Raw genomic sequence first — 21,929 nt, 5'->3', positions numbered from 1 at the left:
CATATCTGGGGAAGGCCTTTCTCCTACTTAACTGAGAAAATCAAGGCCATTTTCCATCAGCTTTCTCTTCTCAGCTTTCTATACCATCTCTTTTCCTTTAGTTTAGCCTCTCCTGGTGTCAGGCCTTCTAATTGTGCCCTTGATTATCTCTCCTCTGCAAGCCTACCCTTTTTTCTTTTAAATCATTTTCTCTCTCTTCTGAATATCACAGCCTAATGTTGGAGAAGATTCATCTACGTGCCGGCTGCCTCCCTCCTTCTTTGGTTTCCATGACACTGCTTCCTTTTGACTCTCCTTCTATTGGTCTGATTCCTCCTTTTCAGAATTTGCTATGTTAACATACATGTCCCACCCTTTAGGTGTGAGTGTCCTCAAAGGCTTTGTCCTGAGCCCTTTTCTACTTCTTTCTCTGCACATTTTTACCATTGGGAATCTCATTAGTTTTCATAAGAGACTTAAATGACCTCCCTGCTAGTTCTAGTCTTTCCCTTCTCCAATCCAACTTCTATTCAGTTGCCAAAATAATGTTCCTAAGGCAGAGTTGAGCATGTCAGGGCCTGCTCTAAAAACCCTAGTAACTCACAGGGACAAAACAGCAGTTAAGAGGAGACACTTAAAAAAACAAAAACAAACCCTTAACTTTTTTCTTACAATTGATATTAATTTTTGGTTCCAAGGCAGAAGTTCTAAGGGGTAGTCAATTGGGTGTTAAGTGACTTTTCCAGGGTCACACAGTTAGACAGTTTCTGAGACTAGATTTGAATTCAGTACCACCTATCTCTAGGCCTGGCTCCCTAAGTTGCTACCACATTAAGATTCAAAAGGAAGAGAAGCAATATGATCAGGAGAGGAAAGGATGGATGAAAAACATGACACAGAAGTGAAGGAAAAGCAGGAGACAGGATATGGGGTGATGAGTGGGGAGTCCTATTAATTCTATTCTTCTACCTCTTGCCTGGTGCTCCCCTTTTTGTTCATTCTTTTGTCTTTATCTAAGGCCTGCACCCTCTCATCTGGACTCTCAATAGCAGCTTCCTAGCTGGTCTCCTGACCTCCTCTTTTCCAATTCATCCATCACACAAATGTCAAAGAAATCTTCCTAAGGTTCAAGTCTGACCTTACACTACACTACATGCTCCTTACCCTAAACCAGCACCCCTAGCCCGGGAGACTTCGTATTGTTTCTGGGCCAAAATACAAATGTTCTGAACCAACACTTAAGCCACTCTACAGACTGGCTCCTCTCCATATTTCATTTCACATTTATGTACTTTTCTCTCTCTGGTCCATGGTGGGCTATCAGCTGTCCCCCAATCCTAAGTGCCATCTCTCCCTCTGGAACTGCCCCAATGGCTAGAATATGGTCTCCTCTGATCCTAACTTTCAGAATTCTTCTCTTCCCCTGTGAAGTCCTCCCTCATCTTTCCAGCTGAAAGGGTTTTTCTTCCTCCCATTTTCCTAGAATCAATCAATTGATTTTGTTTGCTCTTTTGGTCCTATCACACCTATCTTTGGTTCTGTGTGAGTTTATGGCAGGGAGTGTCATCTTTGTATGACCACTGTGTATAGCTTGAGTATAGGTGGGGAAATGGGAGTGGGGTGGGAAAAGGATGGAGGGGTGCAAAGGGAAAAGGAGGAGAAATGAAGAGGGAAGAAGGAGGCAGTAATGGAGAGTGAAGGAATAAGTAATTTAATTAGGAATGGGAAAAGGAAGAAAAGGTACCATTGGTGGATCAGCGGTACCTTGAAGTGTCAGAAAGGCTGATTTCTGATAAGGGGCTCTGTCCTTCTGCTGGGGGGAATTGGTTGGGGAGCCAGCTAACCTCGCCAAGACGACTTTTTGTGATGCCTGACTTTCTTTTTGTTCTTTGGGTTCTTGATTCTGACATTCAGTTGATTCCTCCTGCCCTCCGGATGATTCCTCCTGCCAGCTGATTAATTGATCCTTCCAGCTGATGATTTCCTGTCTCCAGATGTAGGGTTCCTCCTGCCAGCTAAAGTCCTGGCCCTGCCAGCAGAAGGAGTGGTCCTCCCTGCTGGACTTTTTCCCCTTCCTCACGAATATTTGCTCCTCCCTAATGGCTAGTAACACCTGCCAGTTGAACACTGGCTCCTCCCAGTTATCCTCTGTCTCCCACCGGAGGAACAGTGATTCCGGCTTGCCATGCACTTGTCCCTGCCAACCGGACAGTAGGTTCTGCCTGGTGTGCATTGGCCCCTGCCAGTTGGACAGTAGGTCCTCCCTGGGGGGGAAGCAGGTGTTCCCTGCTGAGCAGTTCCTTTGTTCTTTTAGGTAGTTGCTTCTGCCTGCTGGGTACCTGCTCCTGCCTGCTGGACCCTTGCTCCTGCCTGCTGGATAGATGCCTGCTGGACCCTTGCTCCTCCTGCCTGCTGGGCGCTCGCATCTGCCTGCCGAGCACCTGATCATGCCTGTTGATGAATAGGGAAGGGAACTGTTTTACCTAACTGTCCTACCATTTTGGCCAGACAGGCCTGATGGCAGGAAGGGAGGCCTTGGTGACAGGGTAAGGCAGTGATGATACTGGATGGGGATGGGATGGAGGGAAACAGGGATAAATGTAATTCCTCTCCTGGGTGAGGCCCATGATATCTAGGAAGGATCAGGCTAGAATCCTCAAAGGTTCTGGCTTGGAAACTTTGGACATTGGCTGAGGGCTGTCAGATGAGCATTTGGGGATCCTAAGTCTTGACTATACTTACTTTATCCTGAAGATGGCTGTCAGCCAGGAGCAGAAACCCTATTGGGGGAAGAGGGAGAAACAAAAGAGAGATGTCATCTGGAGCCAGTTCCCTACTAACCTGGAAAGTAATATTAGCTCTTCCCCTGACTCTTACCTTCTGTTCCTTCCTTCCTGCCCATTATCTCACCTACTCTTACTAAGGAGTTTCAGTTGACTTTCCATAATTTTGGGATCAGTATCCTCTCTGGGCACTATCTAGTCCTTCTGACTCCACATTTCCTAGCTTTGCTCCTCTAGCAAAAAGTGCTTTGGAAAAAGTCTCAGTATCTTTCTGGCATCTGTTCTCTGGAAAAGTTTGACAGAAGAGTGGCAGAACTAAAACAGAGGTTTATTTTAAAAACCCATATTCCACCTATGCTCTTCTCCCTTCAATTTCCAGAAATAATACCTTTTAAAAGCAAACAGCTTCCTTTTATTGAGTCCCATTATTTTTCCCATCACCCAGGCTCAAAATAAGAAATTTATCTTAATTATTTTTTTCTTAAACCTTTACCTTCTGTCTTAGAATCAATACTATGAGTTAAGGGCTAGGCAATTGAGGTTAAATGACTTGCCCAAGGTCACATTGTAAGAAAGCTTCTGAGGTCAGATTTGAATCCAGGACCTTCAATTTCCAGGCCTGGCTCTCTATCCACTCAACCACCTAGCTGCCCCACCCCCTAAGGTTATTTCTTATTCCATCCTCTTCAATATCTAATCACCGTGTCCAATCAACTTGACCTTAGTAATAACATTTCTACCTGCCCTTTTTTCCTACTTCTAATCTTAGTGAAGGTTCTCATGACCACCTGACAGGTTCATTCCTTGCAGATTTCTAATAAAATCTTCCACCATCAGTTTTTCTCCACTTGGAATCCATCCTACACATTTAAGTTTTCTATCTAAAGAGTAGCTCTGGATATATCACTTTTATGTGCACTGAATAAAACCCACACTCCTCAGAGAAGCATTAAAGACCTGCACAGTTGGGCATCAACTCATCTTTCCAGTTTTCACCTACCCTAGGCTCCACCTAGTCTCACTGATATATCTGTTCACATATCCGCAATGCCTTCCAAGCATTATTATCTATTCTTTAAGACCCAATAAAAATGCTATGTCCTCAGAAAAGTCTTCCTTCCCTCTACCTCCAGTGGCATCTCCAATGGCAAGCCTGTTTGTAGTTCTCAAACTATTATATTTAACTATTTATTAGTTATCTGGATATGAGTCAGATCTCTACTGGGTATCCCTACCTTGGGAGTAGGGGCCATATTTGAGTTATCTTTGTAGCTGATTTGACACCTAGCACAGAACTTTTCTTGAATGTTTGGGGACTGAGTGTGATCAAAGTTAGATTTTGATGCAACTCTCTTGGGGGGGTCTGGAAAAATAAGAAAGGAGGCCTAAGTGGGTTTGGGCCCCAGAAGGAATAGCGAGAGGGAGTTATTTAGAGAAAGGGCCCAGTTTTCATTGGGAGTCTGGGTTAAATTCTAGAAGTTCTCTTCCTAGGAGGAAGAAAGTAGATCTCTTGGGATCCTCATGATTGACACTAAAAAAACCTGCAACACTGTTGCAGACCATAGCTGTTCTATTACACAGAGAGGCAGTTTTCATTTCCCATAGAGAGCTTGTCAAATTAACTCTCCACTTCCTTTACTCTGACAACACAGGCTAGGAACACTAGCACTAAGATTCCAAAGGTCAGACTTTAGTGCATGGGTAGAAAGAAAAAGGTTTTCCTTCATTAGATAGATGCTAAGTTCCACTCCCCAGAACTGCTGGCTAGGGCAATGGGCAGTGACATGCAATGACCTCAATTTGGTACTGGCTCATCTACTGAATTCCAACCCATCTGGTTATTTGCAGGTTAGTCCTCTTTCACCCAAAGTTCCAGGGGTTTTGTACCACCCACATACACTTATCTTGTGAACTTTGTTACTGCTCCCATTCTTGCGGGTACCAGGGTCTTCTGGACCTCTGGAGTCCTTGCCTACACATTCCTCTTCTCCTTCTACCTTTCACACCTCCCCCAACAACTAAAAGAGCCCTAAGGGCAGGAAAACTTGATAATTAGGGGGACAGTGTGGCATGGAGGAACCAACACTGTATGATCAGAGGTACTGTGTTCAAATTCTTAATTACTAACACTGAGACATTGGCCAAGTCTCAGATTCTTCCTTTGTGAAACCAGAATGGGTGGGGAGGGGAGAGGAGGAGGAAGGGTTGGTTGGATGAAGATGATCTCTCAGATCCCATCTGATTCTGGAACCTCTAAAATGGGGTTAATTAGCCTGGCCTTTCCTTTTAGAAGAGAATAAACTTCTGCAAGGGGGCAGAGCACAGACTGGGACAGGAAACACTCAAGGCAAGACCAGTAAGATGAGTTGGCGACAGGCTGTGGAGGGGCTTTTGATGCCAACATGAATTTAGATTTTATTCAGTAGATGAAGTAAGGTCAATGACTGTCTTCAGACATAGTTCAAGTGAGTTAGCACCTATTCTGTACAAATGCTAAGTGGGAATACAAAGTAGGCGTGTAAATGGTCCACTGCTCAAAAAGTTTATAGAGTATAATAGAGGAGTTTAGACATATACAAAGAAACTGGAATACTACTAAGATAAAATCATATGGGGAGGACCAAAGTGTTAAGAGGGATCTGAAGAGAGAATGAGTACTTCTCTGGCCAAGAACCAATCTGGGGGATAAAAGGACAGAAGGGCTGGGAATAGCCAGCTCTCAAAAAAAAAACAAGCAGAAAGAAAAGTGAATGAAGAAGCCAGGAAGGCTGAACTTGTGCTCTGTTTGCCAGCTGATGAACTCTATACTTTTTTATTGTAAGACTTTGAAAAACCCATATTCAATTTCTAAAGCACTGTATGCTCATTTTTGGGATAGGCAAGAAGGTTTGAAAAGCTAAGAGACTATATTCTTGGCCTAAGCAAAAGGCCCAAGAAGAGGAAAAGTAGGAATGGAAGAGGGAGGGAGGTTATGGTATGAGATGATACACAATTCCTAGGGTTAGCTTCTTCCTCCCCCCTAAAATACCAGGGGTCAGTCCATCTCTAGGTCCAGGTTACCTGTTTTCATCCATTCCAATGGTGTTAATTATCGCCAATAGGCAGATAACTTCCACATCTACATAGAACTGTCTGATTATAGCCTTTGACCATTTATCTATAGGAGCTATCTCTTGTTCTTCCTTATACATTCTTGAATATCAGTTCTTTATCAGAAAAACTTGCTGCAAAGATTTTTTCCTTAGTTAATTTTCCCTTCTAATTTTAAATGCACTGATTTTGCTAACTTCATGGCATGAAAATTATCCATTTAATCTTCTATAATCCTGTTTCTTGTTTGAGCATGAACTCTTTTCCTATCCACAGTTTTAAGTTATTTCCTTCCTTGCTCCTCCAATTTGCTTGCCATGTACAATTTTATACCTAAGGAATGTATTCATTTTGAGCTTATCTTGGGTTTGTTGTGTGAGATGTCTAAACCCATTGGTCAGATTGCTTTTCAGTTTTCCTGCAATTTTTCTCATGAGTCTTCATCTCAGGAGTTAGGGTTTTTGGACTTATTAAACACTGTGCTCCTTTGGTAGTTTGCTTCTCAATGTCATATACTTAATCTCTTCCATGGTTGACTTTTCTATTATTTAACAAGTAACAAATAGTTTTGAAGATTATTGCTCTGTAGTATAATTTGAGATCTGGACTCTCAGCCTTGCTCCTTCCCCTCCCCCCTCCCCCCCATCATTTCCTTTGAGATTGAATGGCCTTTTGTTCTTCCAGATGTGTTGTTATTATTTTAAAACACTTACCTTCTATCTTTGGAATTGATAATAAGTATCAGTTCCAAGGCAGAAGGGCAGCAAGGACTAGGTAATTGGGGTTAATTGCCCAGGGTCACACAGCTAGGAAGTGTCTGAGGTCAAATGTGAACCCAGGACCTCTTGTTTCCAGGCTCGACTGCCTATTCACTGAACCACCTAGTTGCACTGGTTATGATTTTTTCTGGCTTCATCCTTTGGTGGTTTGAATGGTATGGTACTGAAAAAGTAAATTAATGTAGGTATTCTTTTTATTACATTGATATGACCTAATTATGAGCATTACTACTTCTCCAGTTATTTAGGTCTGTCTTTATTTCATAAAAAACAAAAGCTTGTTGTTTATGGCAATACCACTCTAGTAAATAACATCTCCCACTTCTGTGTATTCTGTATTCACATTGCCACCTCCCTAACAGTTTGTTATTACCATCTGTATGGATGATTGCAACAAACATCTAATAGGTCTTTCCCACTTTTGTCAAACTTTCACATAAATTTTCCTTATGCAGAGATATGGTCATGCCACTCTTCTCCTCAAAAATATTCAGTGGCTCCCTAATTGCTTTCCAAGTAAAATTTAAACTCCTTTTTGGTATTTAAGGCCTTCCATAATCTGTCATCATTCTACTTTTTAGTCTTCTTTCATATGTGTTCTATGTTCTAGTCAAATTGGTTTTCCCTGTCTCCCAAATATGCCCTATGCTCTCCTACTTCCTCCTTTTTTGCCTTCTGAATTCCTCCTCATCTTTCAAAGTCTAATTCAAAAATTACCTTCTGGTGATGGAATACTATTGTGCTACAAGGAATGGTGAATTGATTGATTTCTATAAGAACTGGAAAGACCTCCATGAATTGAAGCTCAGTGAAATAAGCAGAATCAGGAGAACACTGTACACAGTAACTGAAACATTGTGGGACAATCAAATGTGATAGACTTTGCTACTAATAGCAATAGAATGATCCAGGACAATCCTGAGGGACTTATGAGAAAGAACTGTGGGAGTAGAAATCCAGAAGAAAACATATGATTTTATCACTTGTTTATATGGGTATATGATTTGGGGTTTTGGTTTTAAAAGGTCACTCTATTACAAAAATGAATAATATGGAAATAGGTTTTGAGTGATAACATATGTATAACCCAATGGAATTGCTTGTTAACTCCTGGAGGGGGGGAGAGAAGAGAGGAAGGAGACAACGAGAATCATGTAACCATGGAAAAAGAAGTTACCTTCTCCATGAAGCCTTCCTTGGGCCTATGATAACCTTTCAGATATCACACTGCACTTTATTCTGTAGCTCTGATTCATTTACCATGTAATATGTAGTTGTGTATTATGTAGCTCCCTGTTAGACAGTATGCTCCATGAAGGGAAGTGGCTGGACTTGGAGTCAGGAAGTCGAGTCTGAATTCTACCTTTGACATTTACTAGTTGAGAAACCCTAGGTAATTCATATAATCTCTCACAGCCTTTGTTTCCTCATCTATAAAAATGATTATAATAATAGCAGGAATAATTCCAGGATTGTTGTGAAGAAGGTCACATGAGATAACATTTAAACCACTTCATTTTTGTTGTTGTGGAGTTGTGATTTTTCATGACCCTGTGGACCATACTGTGCATGGGGTTTCCTTGACAAAGATACAGAAGTGGTTTGCTATTTCCTCCTTCAATGGATATATAGAGGTTAAGTGACTTATCTAGTCACATAGCTAGTAAGTATCTGAAGCTGGGTTTAAACTCGGATCTTCCTGACTTCAGGCCCAGTGTTCTAACCACTGAGACACATAGCTATCTGAAATTGTTGTTGTTCAGTTGTGTCTGGCTCTATCTTAGCCCATGGACCATAATGTCCATGGAGTTTTCTTGGCAAAGATACAGGAGTGGTTTGTCATTTCCTTCTTTAGTGGATTAAAGCAAATAGAGGTTGTATTTGCCTGGAGTCACAAAGCTAATAAGTATCTTAGGCTGGATTTGAACTCAGGTCTTCTTGACTCTGGGCCCTGTACTCTATCCCCTGGGCTATCTAGCTCCCTTCAAACCACTTTGCAAACCTAAAAGTGTAAATGTAAATTTTAGCTATTATTGTTATTATTTTAAGGAGAGGAAAGAAATTACTTTAATGTTCTCTCTTTTTCTAAGCATTATGATATTCAAAGGAGAAATAAAAAAAAAATCCTTACCTTCCATCTTAGAATCACTACTGTGTATTGGTTCCAAGGCAGGAGAGTGTTAAGGGCTAGGCAATGGGGGGTTAATTAATGTGTGACTTGCCCAGGGTCACACAGCTAGGAAGTATCTGAGGCCAGATTTGAACCCAGGACCTTTGGGCTTGGCTCTCAATCCGAGTTACCTAGCTGCCCCCTAGAGGAGAAATTTTAATAAATGTTTGTTGAATCAATGTCCAAATTGGAATCATCTTTTCCTAAAAATGTGACCTTTGAAGAATTATATTATGCTCATTATTTCATTAGGCCATTATCTTCAAAGGCATAGATAACAAATCAATATTAATACTTAATACATATGTCCTTAACATAGCATCTAAATATTAAAGGAAAAGATAGTCGAAATGGAGGGAGAAATAAATGTCAGAACTATAATGATGTTTCAATAGGCATATCTTAAGGTACCCCTTTTTAAACAGCTTTTTTTTTTTTAAATTTTTTTAAACCCTTAACTTCTGTGTATTGACTTATAGGTGGAAGAGTGGTAAGGGTAGGCAATGGGGGTCAAGTGACTTGCCCAGGGTCACACAGCTGGGAAGTGTCTGAGGCCGGATTTGAACCTAGGACCTCCCGTCTCTAGGCCTGGCTCTCAATCCACTGAGCTACCCAGCTGCCCCCAAGGTACCCCTTTTTGACCTAATTGATTTGTTGGTTAGGTCAAATCTAATCAAAAGATAAAGACAAGAAAGAAGTTAAAGACATGACTAGAACTTTAGAAAAATTATAGATGATGGATCTCTGAATTACTGAATGGGAATAGAAAAGAATTTGCATGCTTATAATCAGTACATGATACCTTCATAAAAACAGACTATGTATGAGGCATAAAGATCTCATCAAAAATGCAGGAAAGCATAAATATTCAACATATCATGATCATAAGGCAATGAAATTCTATTCAATAAAGAGCCCTTGGGGGGGCAGCTGGGTAGCTCAGTGGATTGAGAGTCAGGCCTAGAGATGGGAGGTCCTAGGTTCAAATCCGGCCTCAGACACTTCCCAGCTGTGTGACCCTGGGCAAGTCACTTGACCCCCATTGCCTACCCTTACTACTCTTCCACCTATGAGTCAGAAGTTAAGGGTTTAAAATAAAAATAAAATAAAATAAAAAATAAAGAGCCCTTAAAGAATTTAAAACCAGAGACTAAATAACTTAATTCTAAGAAACTGGTGGTTCAAAAAACAAAATTATAAAAGCAGTTGAAAACTTCACTGAAGAATTACAACAAACTTATGAGATGTAGCCAAAGCCATCAAGAAAAGGAAAATGTATCTCTCTAAACATTCTCATGAACACAAGAGAAAAAAAGAACAAATTAATGATTGTGCATACAACTTCAAAATGAACAAAAATAATTAAAAATTCACCAAGAAAACACGAATTCTAAAAATCAAAGAGCTTAGTAAAGTTGAAGCAAAAATGTTATAGAATCGATAAATCTAGGACAGTGATTCCCAAAGTGGGCGCTACAGCCCCTTAGTGGGTGCTGCACCGATCCAGGGAGGCGGTGATGGCCACAGGTGCATTTATCTTTCCTATTAATTGCTATTAAAATTTAAAAAAAAAATTAATTTCCAGGGGGCTAAGTAATATTTTTTTCTGGAAAGGGGGTGGTGGGCCAAAACAGTTTGGGAACCACTGATCTAGGAGCTGTTTTTTTTTTTTTTTGTTAAAAAAAAAAAAGCTAACCTGACTTTTTTAAAGAGAGAAAAACCAAACTGTTTACATCAAAAGTGAAAAAAGGAGAACTTAGAACTGAAGAAGAAATAGAGAAAATATTAGAAACTATACTTTATCCAACTATATGCTAAAAACCTGAAGACTCAGAGAAAATAGTCACAACAATTATGTCCAGCTTTAACAAAAAGAAAAAGAAGAAATATAGGTTATTTTAAAAGCTTTCAGAAAAAGAATTTGAACAAGACATAAATGAAGTCTCAAAAGAAAACTTCAGGACTAGATGGATTCACAAGTAAATTCTTTTAAGCATTCGAAAAACAATTAATTCTAATATTAAAGAAACTGTTTGCAATAATATGAAAGAATGTATCCTTTCAATCTTTTTGTATGATGCAAATATGGTTTGGCTGCCTAAACAAGCAACAAAATAAAAAACTATAAACCACTAATCCTAATGAATGTTGATTGTTACAAATTTAAAAAAAATAAAAATTAGCAAGTTGGCTACAAGAACATATTGGAAACACTATCACACACTTGGGTTTATAGCAGGAAATGTAGGATGTGTTCATTATAACGAAAATTATAAATATGATAAAACCTGCTGATAGTATAAATCAGTGATGGGCAAACTTTTTAAAGAGGGGGGGCCAAAGGAAAGGAAATGCTCATCTGTCAGTCTGTTTCTAAGGCAACTCTTTCAAAGTTTCTTTGTACTGTATCCTATTCATTGTATTCATCAGATTAGGAATAATGTTCCCCTTCTTGGTAGAACATTTCAGGGGGCTGCATCTGGCCTGCAGGCTGTAGTTTGTCCATCACTGGTATAAATAATAGAAAACACTTAATAGATGATGAAAAGTCTCCACAAAATCTGACACTTATTTCTATGAAAAATTCTAGAAATCAAAGAAATAAATGAACCTTTAAAAAATGGTGAATATTTCTGCAAATCCAGGAATAAAGAGGCTTTTTCAATGAGATCAGAGTTAATAAAGCAAGAATGCTCCATTATTACTATTACTATTTAATATAGTGCTAAAAATACTAGCCAGATCAGTAAGACAAGAAAAAAATTGAGAGAATAATTAAGCACAGGGAAAAAATTATCTCTTTTTGTAGATGTAGTGTACCCTAGAGATAACTGATATTAAAAGTTAAATGAAATAATAACTTTAGGATGTAATGCAGGATTTAAAATAAAAAAGATATCTAAAATAAAGATATTAAAGATAATTTTAGACAAAATAAATGTGGGATTTAAGATAAATCCATATAAATTATCAATATTCTCATGTATAACCAACAAAAATCTAGCAAGAAGAGCTAGAAAGAGAAATCCATTCAAAATCATAGTAAATACTTGAAAGTATATCTATTCAGATACAGGAATCTAACTACAAAACACTTGGCAGAAATAAACACAAATCCAAATAATTAAGAGACAGAAAATACAGGGTAGGGCAAGTCAACATAATAGAATGACAATATCACCTAGGTTAATTTACTTATTTGGTGCTGTGCCAAACTCCCAAAAGAATATTTTACTGAGCTAGAAAAAATATTAATGAAATTCATATGGAAGAAGTGAAGGTAAAAAAATCTTGAAGATAATAATACACCTATTCCTGCCCCTCCCCGCCAAAAAAAAACCCAGGAAGGAAAGAGGTCTATCAGTACTAGATCTGAAACTGCACTACAAAACAATAATAATGATTTGGTACTAGTTCAAAAAAAGAAAAGAGATTAGGTGCATATAAGAAGCAAACAAAGTAAGCATAGCTTGTTCACTAAAGTCTTTGGTTATTGGAGGAAGGACTCACTATTTGACTGAAAATGTTGGGAGATATCTGGACAGAGTTTGGGAAGAATTAGGTTTAGGTCAAGACCTCATCTAAATTGATACATGACTGTGTATACAAAAGGTTACATTATAAACAAAATCAGAGGAGCAAGGAAGAATTACTTTTTGGATCTATGGATAGAAGAAGATTAAACAAGTGATACAGAGGATTGAACAAGATAAAATGGCTAATTCTGATTACATTAAATTTAAAAGTTTTTGCTCAAACAAATCTAATATTCTACAATTTAAAAGGGAAACATAACTCAGGGTGGTGGTAGAGGATTACCATTGCAACAAGGTTCTCTATTAAAAGTCTCATATTGGGCAGCTAGCTAGGTGGTGCAGTATATAAGAGTGCTAGGTTTGGAGTAAGGAAGACCCGAGTTCAAATCTAGCTTCATCCACTTACTAGCTGTGTGACCCTAGGTACATCATCACATAATCTGTTTGCCTCAAAAAGAAAAAACAAAGCCTCATATCCAAGATAGTCAAGGAACTGACTCAAATTTTTAAGACTAAGAATCATCCTCCAAAAGACAAATAGTCAAATAATATGAGGGGGTAGTTTTCAAAGACATCCAAGATGTCAATAATTTATATATCTCTCTGTGTGTGTATGTGTGCATATATATTATATATTTATATGCTGTCACTAATAATTAAAGAAATAGAAATTCCAGCATCTTTGAAGTTGTCCTATATTTGCCAGTTTGGCAAGGATGACAAAAGAGGAAAATGACAAGTCTTAGAAGGGGCTGTGGGTAAATAGGTATAGTAGTTGAGGGAACTGTGACTTGGCCTAGCCATTTTAGAAAGCAATTTAGAACAATGTCCAGAAAGTTACCAATTTTTTTTTTTAAACCCCTGCACTTCGTTGTATCGTCTCATAGGTGGAAGATTGGTAAGGGTAGGCAATGGGGGTCAAGTGACTTGCCCAGGGTCACACAGCTGGGAAGTGGCTGAGGCTGGGTTTGAACCTAGGACCTCCTGTCTCTAGGCCTGACTCTCACTCCACTGAGCTACCCAGCTGCCCCCAAGTTACCAATTTTTGAGGACCCTTTGACCCAACAACACCATTACTGGACCTGTACCTCAAAGAAAAAGAAAATGGATTCATGTGTACAATATATATATATATATATATAAGCTCTTTCTGTGGTAAGCAAAAAAACCTATCAGGTTATCATAACTTTAGGGAATGGTTAAACATACAGAGGAATATGTAGATCATTATTGTGCCATAAGAAATGATGAAATGAACAATTTCAGAAGAAATGGGGAAGAACTTTGTGAACTGAAGAAGAGTGAAGTAAACAGAACTAATAGAACAATTTACAATAATTACATCATTGAGAAATACAACTCTGAAAGGACTCTGAATGATGTAATGATAAACCATGGATACCAAAGAAAGAAGATGAAACATGCCATTCACCTTCTGAAATGTAATGAATGTAAGATTCAGAAGGAATATATAATATTTTTGGACATGGCGAATGTGGGAATTTGCTTTGTTGGACTACATAGATATAATTATAATTATTTTTAAAATTTTTTAATAATTTAAATTTTTTGTAAAAGAATATCTTTCCATGGTTCCATGATTCATGTTCTTTCCCTCTCCCCCAAACTCGCCCTCTCTCCCCATAGCCAATGCACAATTCCACTGGGTTTTACATATATCATTGATCAAGACCTATTTCCATATTATTGATAATTGCACTAGGGTGACTGTTTAGCATTATGTAGATATAATTAGGAGTTTTTTTTTCAGGTTTATTTTATAGTTAAAAAAAATCTATCCTCCCCAATTATTTTATTTCTCTCTGGCAGCTAAATTAAAATTTTTGGTATCTTCTTTGACCCTCCCCTCTTCTCCACTCTCCTCCATATTTAACCAGTTGTCAAGTTTTACTTTCAAACATTCCTTGAATTTTCCTTTTTTCCAATCATATTGCTACCATTCTAGTTCAGTTACTCACTGCATCTGACAGACTATGGCAGCAATGGTCCTCTAGTTTCTCACATTTCTCTTCACTCTCAAGCTGCCTCCCTTTACAACACTCCCCAAATCATCTCTGTAATGATCAGTTCTGTAACTATCCTTTGCTCAAAAATGATCGATGGATTTCCACTGTCTCCTCCATGAAGGTCAAACTCCTTACCCTGGCATAGTAAGTCCTCTTGCCCACTGCTTCAAGCCTGCCTTTACAGTATTACCTGAGCTTGAATGTCAAATGAGAGGAAATTTGCCAAAGTGACTCCATTAAGCTGGCCCTAGATTATGTTTCACAATTATGCACTTCAGAGATACACTGGCATGTATCTTGCCATTGACCACCTTGATTTCCCACCTGGAACAATGCCTACTTCTGGACTTCAGGGATGACTCTCTATCCCTGGCTTGTCCCAGACCATGTTTCAGATCCATCCTAAAACATCATGCCACCTGTCCAATCACCACATGGATAGTCTTTCCCTCTCCTATCTTTTGATCTGGAAACCTTAATCAATATTACCATTATTTTGGGAAAACACAGGTCATTCCAACTGTCCTTTGTGACTCCCCCAGACAAAGACTCCCTTTCCCTGGCTATTATTCCTCTGGAAGGGTTTTTCTTATTGGAAAGGAAGCTCCTTGAAGTGGGTGACTCTATCACATCTGTGTTTTATCCCCAGCACCTAGCCAAGTGCCTGGTATACAGTAGGAGCCTAATATATGCTTTTTCATTCATCTAACACTATTTTCTCATCATACTATGCTTCAGCCAAACTGGATATTTAACAGCTTTCCTGATCCAGTGTCTTATCTTCTCGCCTTTGCTCCAGCAAACCTAGGATGGATTTTTTCTGTCTCCAAGCCTGATGAGATCCTTTCTTTCCTTTAAGTTCTACCTCAAGTGATACTTCAAGCTCCATGAGGCTTTCTCTGATCTCCTTAGGTGGAGGTAATCTCTCTTCCCCCTCCCCTAGAATTTCTAAAAGCACTTAGCATAGACTGAATTCCTTGTACTTAAATACTTAGCACTTAATTTGTATTACTATTTGTGTGTGTTACCCTCCAATAAAGGACAAACTTCTTGAGGGAAGGAGCTGTTTCATTTTATTTTTGGAGCCTCAAAGCCTAGCACAGTACCCTTAAATGAGGAAAGAGCTTAATAAACAGACATCTCTTGAACTGAATTCAGATTGTCAGACTGCTGGAAGCTTGATCTTCTGAGTTATCCTTTTAGGGGTGAAGAGGCTTTTGGACACTGGGTGGGCTGCTGCCATGCTAGGTGCTCTTACTGGGAGAGAGAATCCTGGCCACTATCTCCTGGTCAAGGACAGTGACTAGTTAAGAATGTTTCCAGGTAGGGAAGAAGCCTTGGATTAGGGGTGAGAAGGCCTATGGCTTCTGGGACATATACCTTGGGAGTTTCCTGCCTTGTCTGTTTTTTACCTAGTGGGGAAAAAGCAGTAGAAGCCTAAGCTCTTAGGGAAGGAGGGAGCCTAATCAGCTCAGGGAAGCCTGCCCAAGGAAGGATCAAGCTGAAGCTCTTAAAGACTATCTGAAACCATTCACCTTTGGGGAAGAAAGGAAAAGGGTAGAAGCCATCAATTATTTGTAGAGAACTTAGCCTGAAATGAACGGGCCATTAAATAGGAGTTGGGAATTCTTTTATAACAGAAATTTCTGTTGCATGTTAAAGCAGTGCTATAGTGGGAAAATCAGCAAATGGGGATTCAAAATACCCAGGCTCATCTACATTTGACTATTAAAAAAAAAAACAAACCACCAAAAACCCCTTACCTTCTATTTTAGAATTAATACTGTATATTGGTTCTAAGACAGAAGGCCGGTAAGGGCTGGGCAATGGAGATTAAATGACTTGTCCAGAGTCACACAGCTAAGAAGTGCCTGAGGCCACATTTGAACCCAGGATCTCCCCTCTAGGCCTGGCTCTCAATCCACAGAGCCACCTTACTGCCCTTGGGTTTGACTATTAATAAGCAAGTGGTTTCTTCATTTCCCTGGGCCTTAGTTTCCTCATTTGACAAATGAAGGGCCAAGGCCAGATGGTTTTTAAGAGGTGTATAGGAGTTGGACCCTTGTCTTTCAATGCCTTATACCTGGAGATGAGATTGTTGGTCACCACTGTTCATGGTGGGAAATGGGGAAACAAAGATGTCACTTACATTATCTCTCTGTTCAAAGTCCACGGAGCTGGATACAGAAGTGAGGCGTTCATAGCGGTCATGGCTGTCTGCCTGTGTTGCTGAGGACATACTGAAAGGTTGGGATTGGGGTGAGGGAAGAAAAATGTTAGAGAAGAGATGCTTGATACCTCCTCCACCTCAGAGGGGAGGGAGAATATTACTACACCACAGCTCTGCGAGCCAAGGAAGGCATAGGGCAACAGAGAGAGGCTGAAGCGGGGGTTGAGGGTGGGAGACAGGGATGGGGTAACTTCTTTTCCCCTTTTCCCCCAAGTTCTGCTTCCTCTCTTTTTCAAGAAGGCCTGGGGATGCCTAGTGTAGGACTGTGAACACAGTAGGTACTCAATCAGTGCTGTATGAATGAAGAGAATGGAGGTGGTTAAAAGGAAAGAGGGTAAGGAGAGGTCCAGAAGGTGGTTAGAAAAAAGGGAAAGGGCTAGCTTTGGGGAAGAAAATGATGGATGTGAGATAAAATGAGTCCAGGGTAGGGTCTAGAGTATAAGTTCACTTGGAATCAAATGAGCAAGCTGAGTTGTAATAACAACTCACTTCTACTTACTGCTCACAAAGTACTTTCTTTGCAACCACCCCATTAAGTAGGAAGTTTCTGTTACCCCCATTTTACAGATTAGAATGCTAAGGCCCATAGAGGTTAAGTAGCATGCTTATCATCATACAACTAGTATATAAGAGCTGGAATAAGGGAGAGTATTGAACTGGAAGTCAGGATACCAGAATTCTACTTCTAATTCCCTGTGACTTGAATTGTTCCACTCCTCTGGGTCACGGCTTCTTTAGTCATAAAAGAAGGGGGTGGAGCTCAATGATCCCTCAGGTTCTTCCTAGTTCTTAGAAATGGAAGTTGTCAGCTATGCCCAAAGGGGCACAAAACTGTGCATATATACTCTTTGATCCAGTAATACCACTACTAGTTCTATATCCTTAAGAAATGCTAAAAAAAAATTGTGTGTGGGGAGGAAGGATCCATTTATACAAAAATATTCATAGCAGCTCTTTTTGTGGTGGCAAAGAATTGGAAATCGAGGGGATGCCCATCAACTGGGGAATTGCCTGAACAAATTATGACATATAGTTATGATGGAATACTACTTTGCTATAAGAAAGATGAATATGAAATGAGGAAATGGAAAGGATGGTTTCAGAAAAACAATATGAACTGATACAGAGTGAAGTGAGCAAAAACAGGAGAACATTGTACTTAGTAACAGCAATATTGTACAATGATCAACTGTGATACTTAGCTACTCTCAACAATTCAATGATCCAGGATAATTCTGAGGGACTTATGATGGGAAATGCTATCTACCTCTGGAGAAAGAATTATGGAATCTGAATGCAGATCAGAGAATATTATCTTCTACATTAGTTTATTTGTGTTTTAATTTAATATGAGTACTCTCTCACAACAATGATCCATATGGAAAAATGTTTTGCATGATTTATAACCCAGATCAAATAGCTTACCATCTCTTATAATTTTGGAAAATGTATGTTGAAAATTGTTATTACATGTAAGTGGGAAAATAAAATACTTTAAAAGTAAAGGTTCAATTTGGTATTTAGGGGAAAAAAAAGGAATGGAGGCTATCTTGGAAAAACAAAGTCTAAGAAGGAGGCAGGCAGATGGTAGCTAAAACCTTTGGAGGTCTGAAATGGTAGCTGGTCAGCAGCAGAGCTGGGCTGAACACCAAACTGCTATCTCTTCTGCTGTGTGCATGCTTCTTGTCCAGAGTAATACTTCTTTAGCAATGCCATTTTCTTATCTTTTGGAAGTGAGGAATGGACTAAATGAGCTAAAACCCTTTCTAGCTTTGGTTCTACCTAGAGGTTATGGAAGAAATGCCTATATAATTATTCCCTACCTCATAGAGCTGATAGGAGAAAAGCACTTAAAAAAACAAACCCTCACCTTCCATCTTAGAATCAATACTGGTATTAATTCCAAGGCAGAAGAGTGGTAAGGGTTAGGCAATAGGGGTTAAGTGATTTGCCCAGGATCACATAGCCAGGAAGTATCTAAGGTCAGATTTGAACCCAGGACTTCCCATCTCTAGGCCTAGCTCTCAACCCACTGAGCTACCTAGGTGTCCCCAGAAAGCACTTTTTAAACTTGTGAGAATGTGCTATATCAATGTGAGTTATATGACGATTGAAGCTGTGAGCTTGGGGAATGCAATGCTAAGAAACAGGTTTGCATTCTATGGAGAAACTGAGGTTAGACATGTGAAAATCCTAGAGACAGCAGAGGAAAGTACCGGACTTGGAGTTAGGAGAGACCTGTGTTCAAATCCCAGCTCTAACACTTACTAGTTGTGTGAGCATAGCTCAGTCTTTAACATCTCTGAACCTCAGCTTCCACATCTGCAAAATGGGAATAATAATGTTTGTACTACCCATCTCATAGGTGAACTGCTAAACATTTCCTGATTGGGGAGCAGGGTACTCTGGATGTTGGTCCAGGAGAGAAGGTGGCTGAGCCAACACCCTTTTGTCTGCTTCTGCAAGAAGGAGGGGCTGGTCCTGACTAGAATTAAGGACCTGAAGAGGAGGCAGTCTCTACATATCTAGGATGCAGGATGGGGGACTTCCCAGAAGGGGGCAGTGGTGCCATCCTGAAGAGGAGCTGCAGACTTCAGGAGCTTGTACAGGACAGGGCCAAAAGAACTCTAGTGAACTCCCTTTCCCCTGGTCCTGAGTGTGGCAGGAGCAGAGCCAGCTCCCAGTTCCTATCCTGCAGGAGGGGTGGTGGATGGCTGTGAGAAGAGATCTGTAGAACCCGCCCTTTACCGCCCCCCACAGGAGCATGAGCAACAGCAACAGCGATAACAGCAGCAGCAGCAGCAGCAGTGGCAGCATCAGCAGGGGCAGCAGCAAAAGCAGCTTCTATCCTGCAGAGAGACCAAGGTGAGAGGGGCAGGACTGGGATCAGGGCTGGGAGGAGGGTAGGAGCCGATGCTCTTTGGACAGTTCTGCAGCTGGGGGAGGGTGTACTTCCTGGCCACCAAGCAAGGAAAGTGAGGAGGAGGGAACCCTGCAATCTAAAGAATGGGGAGTTAGAGGGAGGGAAGCTGTAGGGAACCCCCCATCTTGTCTCAGCAGTTGAGGGTATTTGGAAAGGTCTGATGTCCAGAGGATCATACTTTTTATTCTCCCTAATAAAAAAGACTTCCCCAGCTCCAGTCTTATAACCCTTTTCGTGTTCAATTTTGGGACTGGGTAGGTTGTCTGCACACCTGTGTATACTTATGTGTATATGTGTGTGGGTGTGTATGGAGAGATGGATGTGTGTGTATAAAACCCAGAGACAAGTTGAGGAATCCCCTGCTTCGCGAAGCACACCGCCTGAGTAAATCCTGAAACCACCACGAGACTGCAGAGAGACAAACTGCAAAAGAAAACATCAAAGTGGCAAGAGATGAGAAGTGAGAGAGCAGGGGAGCAGGGTAAGATGGTTGCGGGGTGGGGGAAAGAGAGGAGCTGATGCCCCACATACTATTCCTGCTCCACTCGATCTCTCTGCTGGCGTCGAAGTCTGAGGACAGAGAATAGAGAGCATTAAGGCCTAGAGGAGAGAGGGTGGCAGCACCCTCTCCACATCCCTCCTCCCCTTGGTAAGTACCACGCTCTAACTGAAGATGACTTCTTACTGAAGTAATTTCCCCCAAGAACCCAAAACATATGACCCTATCCAAAAAAACACCCAACAGATATGGGAGGGGTAAGAGGATAGAGAGCACAGTCATATTGATGAGGAAAAGAGAAAATGGAGGGACTTCAAGAGGAGAAAAGGCATGGATTTTGAAAAAAGGGGCAACTTTCATTTCTCTTCCTTCCCCCTCCCCCATTCTCCATTATTACCTGTCGACATCGGTAACCAAGGCCAGTCGTCCATAGTCCCAGGCCACTTTGCGCAGGACAGAGAATAGGAACAGCAATAACTGGAGCAAAGGATATAGGGAAGAGATTGGAAAAACCAGGGGTTCTGGACAAGACAATGCTAACAATTTAGAGGTCTTGGAGTTTAGGGTAAGTGGGAGGTCCAGATAATATAGGGTCTGAGGCTAGTGTCCAGAGATTAGAGTTGAGTCTACTCAGTAGGTCAGGGTAGGAGCAAGGGGGATTCCCTGGTTATATGTGAATAGGAAGGGTTGGGGTTTGGGTTAGGAGGTCTGAAGCTGGAACTGGTTATTTGTGTAGTGGCTAGTGGGAAGTGAGAGGGCTGTGAGGGGCAGAGATAGGACTATGTGTATCCCCATAGGTGCTCTGAGGTTGAGACTGGGAGTTCCCTAGGGTGGGGATTAAAAGGAGTTTGAGCACTCACAAGAAAGCATAGGAAGTCAAGTGCAAGTACTGTGGGAATTCCCCCAAAAGGCAGCCCTTGGAGTACGGTGCTTCTGATACGGGCACTGTAACAGTAATCCCTGGGTTCTGAGGCGTTGAGTGCCACACTGCCCAGCAGAGAGGGCATTGTGGCTGCTACTGCAGCATCGTCTTCCTGTAGTGAGGGAAGAAAAGGGTCAGTTGAAGGTCTTAGGATTCACCTCTTTCTACCTCTATGGCCCTTAGGGGCAGAATGAATGAAAAGAAAGGGGGGGTGGCTTTTAGTCCAGTGGGTTTCTCTAGATGAGGAACTAGGAATGGGAAGATCTGGCCAGGGAAGATAAGGACTTGTTGGGGTGTGTATGTGTGTGAAGTTGGCCCTTCTGAGATGGAGTCTGCCTCATGTGCCATCACATCTCACTCCAAACCCCAGAAAACTGGACCCAAAGTCGCCTTCCATACCCCCCACCCTCTATGAGCAAGACTCAAGTTCCTTATTCTTCAGTTCTTATCCCCATCCCCAATTCTCTCTTATCCCCCATCCCCTAAGGTCTAGACTCTTGCTAGAGACAGGGCAAGAAAGAGCTGAACTGGTCTCTGAGTAGTTGCAAGGAGGATGGATGGTAATAATCAGTGGAAGGGGGAGGTTGGGCATTATTTTAAACCAGATCAGTGTGGTTGTCCTGAGAAGGATAAAGAAGGGAGTCAGAGTAGGCAATCTATCCTATTCACACTAAAGGGCATCTTTCTCAACTAAATTCCTTCTCACTCTGGTATAGAGGTGATTGGGTCTGAAGGCCGTGACAGTGCAGGTAGAATTCTGGAGGTGCCTGCTAAACTATTAAGGCTCAAGTGTTGTCTAATTATGAGTTGTATACATGTATATGTAAAACAGGCCATTACTGGAGGGCTGACCAAAAGCAATTACTTTTTTTGGCTAGTGGAACTAAAGAAGACCATTAAAGAATGAGTTTCACTCTGTCTGGAAGTTTGAAGGCTATAGCCACCTTCCTGAAAAATAGGTTATATTATAGACTGTCACATGTGAAATGAA

The 21,929-nt window shown here is 40.7% G+C and overlaps 1 protein-coding gene across 2 annotated transcripts in view; it reads right to left on the bottom strand.

The window, feature by feature from the left end:
- TMEM63B (transmembrane protein 63B) overlaps positions 1-21,278 on the bottom strand; it is a 36,423-nt gene extending 15,145 nt beyond the window's left edge. For both annotated transcript variants that reach the window (XM_044674717.1, XM_044674718.1), the window contains exons 1-5: positions 20,877-21,278; positions 20,414-20,493; positions 20,049-20,087; positions 16,514-16,604; positions 2,722-2,759 (exon numbers count right to left, since the gene is read on the bottom strand). In XM_044674717.1, coding sequence (XP_044530652.1) covers positions 2,722-2,759; positions 16,514-16,604; positions 20,049-20,087; positions 20,414-20,493; positions 20,877-21,023 — 395 coding nt within the window. In that variant the 5' untranslated portion in view covers positions 21,024-21,278. The remainder of the gene's footprint in view (positions 1-2,721; positions 2,760-16,513; positions 16,605-20,048; positions 20,088-20,413; positions 20,494-20,876) is intronic.
- Positions 21,279-21,929: the final 651 nt, after the last annotated feature.

The sequence above is a fragment of the Gracilinanus agilis genome, chromosome 4, assembly GCF_016433145.1.
Source record: "Gracilinanus agilis isolate LMUSP501 chromosome 4, AgileGrace, whole genome shotgun sequence".
NCBI classification, from domain to species: domain Eukaryota; kingdom Metazoa; phylum Chordata; class Mammalia; order Didelphimorphia; family Didelphidae; genus Gracilinanus; species Gracilinanus agilis.
Note: the sequence above shows the minus strand (reverse complement) of the source record. Positions and strands in the feature narration are given on the sequence as shown.